The 9,266-nt window shown below is 47.9% G+C and overlaps 1 protein-coding gene across 3 annotated transcripts in view; it reads left to right on the top strand.

Moving 5' to 3' along the window:
• Positions 1-1,878: 1,878 nt before the first annotated feature.
• CDK6 (cyclin dependent kinase 6) overlaps positions 1,879-9,266 on the top strand; it is a 139,451-nt gene continuing 132,063 nt past the window's right edge. Inside the window, exons 1-2 of one of the 3 annotated variants that reach the window (XM_069006826.1) lie at positions 1,879-2,209; positions 4,376-4,863. In XM_069006826.1, coding sequence (XP_068862927.1) covers positions 4,631-4,863 — 233 coding nt within the window. In that variant the 5' untranslated portion in view covers positions 1,879-2,209; positions 4,376-4,630. The other 2 variants (XM_069006829.1, XM_069006828.1) reach the window with 2 other exon arrangements.

Below are 9,266 nucleotides of genomic sequence, written 5' to 3'. Positions count from 1 at the left end.
AAACAAAAAAACAAAGGGAGATCGTGTACATACGGACTTTGTACTGTGATGTGATTTTTCACACCATTTATAAAGAAATATTTGATCTCTCTATCTGAATCTGTGACACTTTCACATTTAAATATTATGGGGTTTGCTGTTAACTTCAGCATATTTTTCTTATAAGTCAAGGACTTCAGAAGTTGATGAGGAATTTCTGTGATTTAAACTAAAATATATTGTGAGCATAAATCAAGTTCTTGAAAAGTATGCACAGTCTCCTGCAAAAACTCACATGCTGCTGGCCTTTTCCTTGAAAGTGAGTGGTACCAGCTCCCTCTTTTCTCTGGGAGAAATCAGGGGTCTCCCTTCTGCCCTCAGCCAGTTTCCCCTCACTGGCCTTCCAGGTGCTGCTTCTAAACCTCTTAGAAATAGGAAGGGCATGTGGAATTGCTGGGGTCAGTTTTGAAGTCAGTTTAACCTGTAGGATTTCTTATATGCTGGTTAGCATTGTGAGCCCAGATAGAGTAATTATTTGCTTCTTTCTGACATGAATTATTTTCGTTTGTACAGTATTGTATCTTTTTTTGTTCATTTAGTTATTCTAAATCAGTGTATAGCACCAAATTCTAGGCATACATGTTTTGTAGCTATAAAACCACTTAGTTGAATTACACTTCTCTCTATGTAAGGGGATTTGGGTCCATCCCTTCCCAGTTAAATCAGTGAATGAGGTGGTTCAGGAGCTGGATCATAATCATCCTTGAGGTCCAGAAGATCATGTGCTGGAGGGTACCAGCTGGGAGAACTGGGAACTAGGCCGTGTGCTTTTGCCCCATGGAGACAGAGTTGATTGATACTTGTTTTGTGATTTTTATTTTTTTTCCAGTGGCGAATCTCAGTATTTGCAGGAATTGGCTCCAAACAGAATATTCTCTGCATTGGAAAACGGACTGCCTGTGGACCCTACTCCTCTGCACACCCTGCTCTCCTTGCCCCCTGCCCCGTGCATCTCCAGCTGCAATTCTGTCGGGGCAAAGACTTTGCTGTGATTGGGGGTTCTTCAGCAACCAAGTTTATTGATGCTTCCCAAAAGCATTCATGGGCGCTTACTTCCTGCCAGAGCTCTGTGCTGACTGTGAAAGGAAAGTAACAAAAAAAAAAAAAAAAACCCAAAAACGAAAAAAAGGAAAAAGAAAAAGAAAAAGAAAAAGAAAAAGAAAAAGAAAAAGAAAAAGAAAAAGAAAAAGAAAAAGAAAAAGACAAAAGAATTCGCGTTTTTCTGGAGGGGAAAAAAAAAAAGTTATTTCCCATGATGGAGGCGGGGGGGGTGGGGGGTGAGAACCGAAACCCCAAAAGGGTTATTTCCCAGCGCCTCGCACGCTGAGCTCTAGGAATGAGTCAGGGCTCTCAGTGCTGCCGCAGCCGGCTGAGCCCGCGCCCGTGCAGCGCCGAGTGCGGCGGAGCCGGGCCGGGGCCGGGGCCGGGCCGGGCCCTGCCGGGACCCCCCGGGGCGCTCGCCCCGGGCCATGCCTGGCCGCGGCGCTCGCGGCGACCCTTGCGGTATGCGGCTGCCTTTGGCAGGGGCACATGAAGGATTTCATTGAGTGTGAAGACAGAGAGCAGAGACAGAAAGCAGAAGGAGGCGGCTGCAGCCTTTGTAGTCGGGGAGGAATGCGGAAATGTTGAAGCACTATGTCAAACTTTTTTGAAACGGGGTCAAGTCACATTCAGCCAGCGTGGGAAAGCAAGGGAAAAAAAAAGTTGAGGAGAGGGGGGAAAAAAAAAAAGGCAGCAAGCTGCTGCTGCTCCCAGGCAGAACAGAGGCCGAGGGAGCGAGCGAGGAGCGGCAGCGCAGCGCAGGGGCAGCGGCGGAGCGGCGGCGGCGCCGAGGGCCGGTGCCCGAGCCCCGCACCGCAGGCTGCGGCCGGCGGGGCTGCGGTCGTGGCGCTGCAGCTCCCCGGGGGCCGCCGGCCGCGATTTTTATTTCGCGTTTTCCTTTTCCCCGGGCAGGGTGGGGGCGGGAGGAGCGGGCTGGGGGACGAGTGCGAGCTCCTTCTGCGCCAAGGTGCAGCCCGGCGGCGGCAGGAGGATGCGAGCCGAGGGCGGCCGAGCCGCGGACCAGCTACCTGTGTGGCCCGGGCGGCCGCTGCCGGGACCTGCCGGAGACATCGCCATGTGAAGGGGCAGACCCCGGGCCGGCTCTCCACCCCGCCTCGCTCAATGGGAGGTTCGTGTTAGAGAGGACTCACCCCCTCCCTCCCCCCCCCCCCCCCCCCCCTCCACCCCCCGGGGCTGAGGATTATTTGGGGAACTGGTGGCGGTGCAGGCGGCCGTGGCGTACACCAGGTAACGCGGGGCGCCCATGTGCTCCGCGCACCCGGCCCCGCGGCGTGGCCCACACGCCGCCCCCTCCCCGCCCGGCCCGGGAGCCCACACCGCGCACCCCTCCTCCCCGCGGGCGGCACCGCGGACGCGTCCCTTCGGCGGCCGAGCTAGGGCAGCGCGCCCCGCGGTGCCGCCACAACCCCCTCGGGGTCGGTGCAGGGGCGCGGAGGGGCCCGCGGGGGAAGGGGTGCCCTCAGGGGGAGCCGCCGGGGGGGTCCCCTCGGCGTCCTGCCGAGCAGCGGAGCCGGCCCCCCCACCCCGCCCCGTCCGCTGAGAGGAAGCGCGGGGACGCGGCTCCCCGCGTGTCCCCCGCCGCCACCCCCCGCCGCCTGAGGGGCACCCGCGGAGGGGAGCTCGGCGGCGCGGCGGGGGCAGCGGCGGCCGGGGGCAGCCCCGGTGCCCCGCCGTGCCCGGGGAGGGCGAGCACGGGTAAGTTTCCACGCGGCCGCGCCGGGGCAGAGGCCCGCCGGCCCCGTCGCCACGCACGCGCGGCGCCGCTGCCCGCCGCTCGGGGGCGCCCTGCCCGCGGCGCGGGGCGGGAGGGGGCGCGGGGGCCGCGCCGGGGGCTCGGGGCGGGCAGGGGACCCCCGCACCGCCGGGCTCGGGCAGGGGATCCTCCGCACAGCGGCTCGGGGCGGGCAGGGGATCCCCGCACCGCCGGGCTCGGGCAGGGGATCCCCCGCACAGCGGCTCGGGGCGGGCAGGGGATCCCCCGCACAGCGGCTCGGGGCGGGCAGGGGATTCCCGGCACACCAGGCTCGGGGCGGGCAGGGGTCCCCCCGCGGCGGCCCGCGCCTGGTGTCGCCCGGTGATGCTGCAGGCGGGGGGCGCAGGGCTGCCCGTTGGCTGGGGCGGTGCGGTGGCAGCTGTGCTGGGAACTGAAGCCGGCGAGGCAGGGAGCCGTCTCTGGGTGCAACCGGGGAGAAGGGATGAGCAGTGGGCACAGGCTTCCTTCAGATTGCTATTTTCATCTGCAGCTAAGGTGTAAGATAAGTGTAAGTGCGGAATAACCCTGGCGCTTTGTGCGTAAATTCCACTTCAGGGATCCCCGACTGAGCTATCTGGGGCTCTTTCATCCTGGGACGGTAAAAATGCGGTGTAGGAGAGGGCTAGAGTCCTGGAGGTCACAGTATCGCTGTATTAAAAAGGGTCAGGGGGAAGGGAGGAATTGATGTGGAGCTTTGTGAGCAGAGAGGATTTGCCCAGTCCTGCAGAAAGTGGATGAAACTGGATGCAGAAGGAAGTGCTTCTGCTTTTCAGCCTCATGCACTCAGCAGCAGAGCATGCTGTTCCTGAAGACATCTTTTACCATGGTGCTTTGCAAGGAGCTGCCAGTGACACATTGCAATATCCACAGCCAAAACCCTTGCTTGTTAATAAATTTGCTAAAGTGCATATTTCTGAATCTATCTCAGCACACAATGCTTCATAACATATTATTGTCATTTAAATATGTATGTATTTCACCCCTCCACAGGTGCTTTGTTTCTTGCGATGTGCTCATAATGTGTTCATGAAGGGCTTAGCACAGGAGAGAGCAGACCAAGGCAGCAACCTCCAAATGCTATTATTTACAAGCAAGTGACAGTAATATAGCATAAAATATATCCAAGACTCCACCATGTTCAATGACTCAAAACTTTTGAGTCCCAAAATCCTGACATAAGTTCTTGAATGTACACTTTGTCTCACACATGAGTAGTTAGCTCTGCCATCTCATGGGGTCATCATCTTTAGCTCGTTCCTCAGTAAAACCCTTCAGCATGCTGTTGCTCTGTAGCCATGTGCCTGGCCTTCTGCACAGACTGTGATAACTTTGTAGTGTATCAGCCACTCGGGGACATTGATACATATGTCACCCTTGTGGTTCACATCTTCCTTTCCACCATGATTTTGCTTTGCATGTAGCTATCTACTGTATTAGCTTAATTTTAGCAGGTTTTGAACAACGCAAAGTAATGAAGTAAACTAAAGTAAACTTATTTTTCTTGCTTGGTTTGTCCTCCAGATTTGTTTGGCTTTACACAGGCAATGCTCCCAAAGACTGTATGATAATTCCTGGTGGCCGAAAGAGGAGGCATACTGTGGCCAGTATAGAAAAGGAACAAGAACAGGAGGGCAGGAGCTTCCTACTGCCTCTCTGGCAGAGGTACCAAGTTGTGTGGCCTGTCTGCACCCAAGCAAAGTACTGGTTTTCAGAAAGTAAGTGAGACTGAGAGCCGTCTCGAGGCACTTGGAGAGGAGGAAGAGGACTGGTGCCAGCATGGATAAGGACAGCACAAACCTGGCTGACCAGCAGTATGAATGTGTGGCTGAGATTGGGGAAGGAGCCTACGGGAAGGTGTTCAAAGCGCGAGACTTGAAGAATGGAGGACGCTTTGTTGCACTGAAGCGAGTACGGGTGCAGACCAGCGAGGAGGGGATGCCGCTGTCCACCATCCGAGAGGTGGCGGTTTTGAGGCACCTGGAGACATTCGAACACCCCAACGTGGTCAGGTGAGGAAGTGGGGTCAGTGTCCCGATCAGTGGGGTCCTGGGTTTAGTACGTGAATTGGGCAAGCAAGGGTTTGGGGGCATAAATGGAATGGACACTAGTTTGGGTTTGTGGCTGAAGTGAGCACTAAACCGTGTACATGAAGTGTGGTTTGAGGTTTCAACAGGCCATGGAGCTGCCTGCCAGACCTCACCTCATCCCTGTGCATTGCCTCCCACACACACAAACACCCATCTCCAGAGGCATAGGTGTGTGATTTAAGTGTTGGAATGGATGGGCAAGGAGCCATATAATACTGTTTCCTCCGGCATGAGAGAAAATGAAGAAAACCCCAACCTCTGCCTGGTTTTGTCTGAACTATTAGTACTGCCAGCTGCAGCTGATTTTTAGCGGCTCTGTTCATTATAGAAATGGCAAGAATGAGAGCAGTAGTGGGATGTGCATTCTAGCTTTTTAGATGTTCTTATAAAGAGCTATAGATCATCATGTTAGAGAGAAGTAACAGCTTAAGACTTCAAGCTTTTCAGGCAGCCTTATGGTTGAGTACTGTTTGGTACTAATTTTCACCATGAGCTGCTCATTGTGCTACCAAAAGGGCAGAAGTACAGGTGTCAGACCTTGCTCACAAAATGGTGGCAGTGGCCCCAGGATGTCCTTTCTGTTGTGTCAATAGCATAAATCTCTGATAAATGGCCTGTGCTCTCAATGATAAGACTAGCCCTACTGTAACCTCTTACATTTTTCTGTTGCTAGAAACCTTCAGCAGCCTGTGAGTGTCTTTTATTAAAATTACGGACTTCAAGAGGTAATTTTCAGTTTGCAGATACCCATATTGAAACTGGTCAGCATCTTGCTGGTGGTGCTGTATCAGCAGGAGTATTTCCCATTTGCGTTACTTCTGCACATATTATACAGCGAAAGGAAAACCTTTTGTACTTCACTAACACCAAGACTCTCTCAGTCCTAGAAAAATAGATACTCTGAACTTACAGGTGAATTTCAAAATGCCTTGCACATGTAATCATCCTTTTTTTGGAAGGTCTGAGATGAGGGGGTGAGATTATTAGGTGCAAGAGCAAAGATGAGACAGAGTATAATACTTAAATTACAAAAGTCAATAGCTAGAGATGAATTAATTTTCGTTCATTTCAAGGCAGCGTAGTGTAACAATCTCCTGTATGTCAAAGCTGAATAGGCAAAGCGTATGTATTCTGAAATGCTGATCATGGAGTGCATGTCATTGGTCTCACTTCAGTGAGCAGTGGGACATATACAGGGTGCAGCTCACACTTCCATTGCTCATCAAGCAAATCCACAATTGGCTGGCACCTGGTAATGCCAGAGGCTTATTCAGTGTCCTTCAAAAGTGTGGATGTCTTTGCTTGGAGATCATATGTTTGATCACTGAATCAAGTGGCTTGGTTTAGAGGAGCACATACAAAGTTCTTCTTTGGCAATAGAGGGATAATTGGAAGTTGTCAAAATCTTTGAGATTCAGCCCATTAATTTATGAAAGAAAATGAGTATTTAGTTGTCCAAGTTTTGGCATTTATGTATTTGAAAGCTAAAACTTGTTTGGGAATAATTGAACATAATACTTAAGAATTTTTCTACCATTGACATCTTTCCCTGTGATGTAAAAGATCTTTTTAAGAGCTTTCTAATCTTGAATGCAGCTAAATAATGAAAATAGAGTTCTTGTTTTCCAAAGAGCTATTTGATGAACTGACTATGCAACTGCAGGCTTCTTTTGCATGATTTAAGTGCAGTTGAATCTCAAGAGAGCATTGTATAAATACATTGAAGCTTCAAATATTTTTACAAGCTTGAATGAAGACTAATTCTCAGCAAAGCAGTGAGTATTTCAACCAGCAATATGAGAATGTAATTTCAATATAAAAATCTTTGTGTGTTCCAGGTCCTCCTAGTGGTGTTGTGAAGCCTGTACCTTTTGCCATAAGCAGCCTTTCAGACACAAGGGGCTGTTTGGTAGGGTGCCTGGGGCATTGGTTGCACACCTTCTTCCACAAAAAGGCAGAAGATAAGCAATTTCAAACATCTCTTCTAAAATGTGAGGAATGCTGTTCAAATACTCATGTCTTTTGTCCATATTTTTAATCTGTAGAGCAGATAAGGAGCCCACTGGAGTAACCAGAATCATGTCCTCCAAATGGAAAAATTATTTGTAAACATTTAAATGGTCCAGTTCTGTTAGAAAATACGGTAGAAGAGTTTGCAGTTTATTGAAATTAAACATCTATTTTTGTATTATGTAAATATACTCAGAAAAGGAAGTACTATAAAAGAAGTGCTGCAGTCTTAAGCAGCTGATCTAACTGTACTTTATTGAACATATTATGCTCAAAAAATTTTAATTGTTTGGGCCTGCATTCTGGAAACTGCTGTCATGGCCAGGCTAATAACTAAAAACAATGCCAGATGCATTGTCTACATACTGGATTAAAATGTACATTGTTTTCACAGCACTGGGATAACAGCACAAATATTTAAAACCAAATATTTTTGATTTTGACGGGACATCTAGTTCTTTTCTAAATATTACAAGCAACTAGCCTGAGAGAACTATGTTGGAATTGCAAATATGATGTTGTGTCTGTTACCTTTAAGTAGTGGCATGTGTGATCCATGAGTTGCTCAATGCAAACCAGCAGCCATTCTGTGAGTCAGAATTTAGACACACTTTGTACAGAGGAGCTGCACAGGCTCTGTGCTCTGCTGTGGTACTCTGGCATCAGCTGACAGCAGAGATCACAGGCCACATGAACTTAGGCTGAGTGTCATTTTCAATTCAAGTGGTAGCTCTGGGCTTCTCCAGGGAGTACAGTAAGGAGCTCAGCAGCTCAGGGCTTCTCTGTTGCCATGAAGTGGTGCTAAATGTCAAGAACAGTTTGGTAAGGAAAGACCCAGTATTTCCTAGGCAGAGGTAGACCTCCATGGCTTTGCTGGTCATAGACCAGCATTGCTACTCCAGCCCAGGTTTGTCTTAACAGTTGTAGATTCCTCTGAGACATACTTAGAGCCAAAACTGGTTTCCAGTGCTTGGTGCTAGGGTTGGAAGAGAATTTTATCCATAAGGGAGAGATGTCTAAATAGCACAGAATAATTTTAAACACAGTATTTATCATATTTTGCCATGCTACAGCTTGCTAATTATGAGAGCTTTGTTTTGTGTCCCTTTGTTCCAAGTCCATAATTTCCATATTTGTACAATGAAGAGATGCATTTTTCACAGCAGAGTTGCTTTTACAAAGATGGATAGTGAAATTAGATAAGGCTTCACTACAGAATAAAGCAACACAGGGTGCAAGAAAAGAATGAAAGGGAAATATAATCTTCATGAGAACAGTGATAGTAATGAAAATCTCTGTACTGTAATGGAATTAAGGTCTGGAGGACTGATCTAAAATTTTGTAAGACTGTCAAGAATGGTGTATAGAAAGGCATGGGAAAAAGGCAGTTAAGATAATTGTTATGTGCTTAAAATCCTTTCCTGTTCACATTTGCCCTTTGTATAGAGCTCCTCTCTGCCAGGACACCTTACTCTATTCTATTTATTTTCACAAAATAAAGTTAAATATAGGATCTTCAAGAGTAAAGCTTACTGTAAATCCCTCTAAAATTAGGTATGTCATGGGCTTGGAAAAGTCCCCTGTAGCTGGTAGGATGATCAAGGTGCTCCTCTAGCTCATCTTTCAGATAATAAGATGTCATGCTTTAATAAAGCTTTAATATATACAGTAGGTAAATCTGGCAAAAGTTGGTCCAGCGCTTATATAGCTTAGTGCTGTTCTAGTTAGGAAAAATGAAATATATGTAGATAAAGAACAGACTTTGCCAGGAATAAATGACAGATTCAGGAAATTCCTGTGTGTAAAACCCTGCTGCAAGATAGCTGTAAAAATTCTTCTTGTGATTATAATGCTAAATTCAGCTGTATTTTGCACTCATTTTATCTCTCTCCTGCTGGTAATCAGATGAATAATTTTCCCCATATCTTAATCATCATCAAACTGTGAATTTGCACTCCGGGAAGGTGATATGCAAGACAGACTACTGTAATTCTTGCCATGCTTGTTTTCTATCGTATTTATATTTAACAGTTTTAGTAGCATTAAACCTTAAGCAAATTGAACAAACATGCAAAGCTGTGTATTTTTGCTTCCTATCTTATAACTTTTGTTTTATAAATACAACTTCTTTAGTATTTTCATGGTTTAGTAACTATTCAATTTTAAAATATCCAAAATTACATTGAATATGACCTATTAAAGTATAATCTAGTCTGGGTTGTTATTTCAAAGGTAAGTGTTAGAGATCTTGCCATTCAAAGTGATCATACCCATGTAAGAATTAAAAATCTTAATCCTCTCTTTCCTGTTACTTT

The sequence above is a fragment of the Aphelocoma coerulescens genome, chromosome 2 (assembly GCF_041296385.1).
Source record: "Aphelocoma coerulescens isolate FSJ_1873_10779 chromosome 2, UR_Acoe_1.0, whole genome shotgun sequence".
In the NCBI taxonomy this organism is placed as follows: Eukaryota; Metazoa; Chordata; class Aves; order Passeriformes; family Corvidae; genus Aphelocoma; species Aphelocoma coerulescens.
Note: the sequence above shows the minus strand (reverse complement) of the source record. Positions and strands in the feature narration are given on the sequence as shown.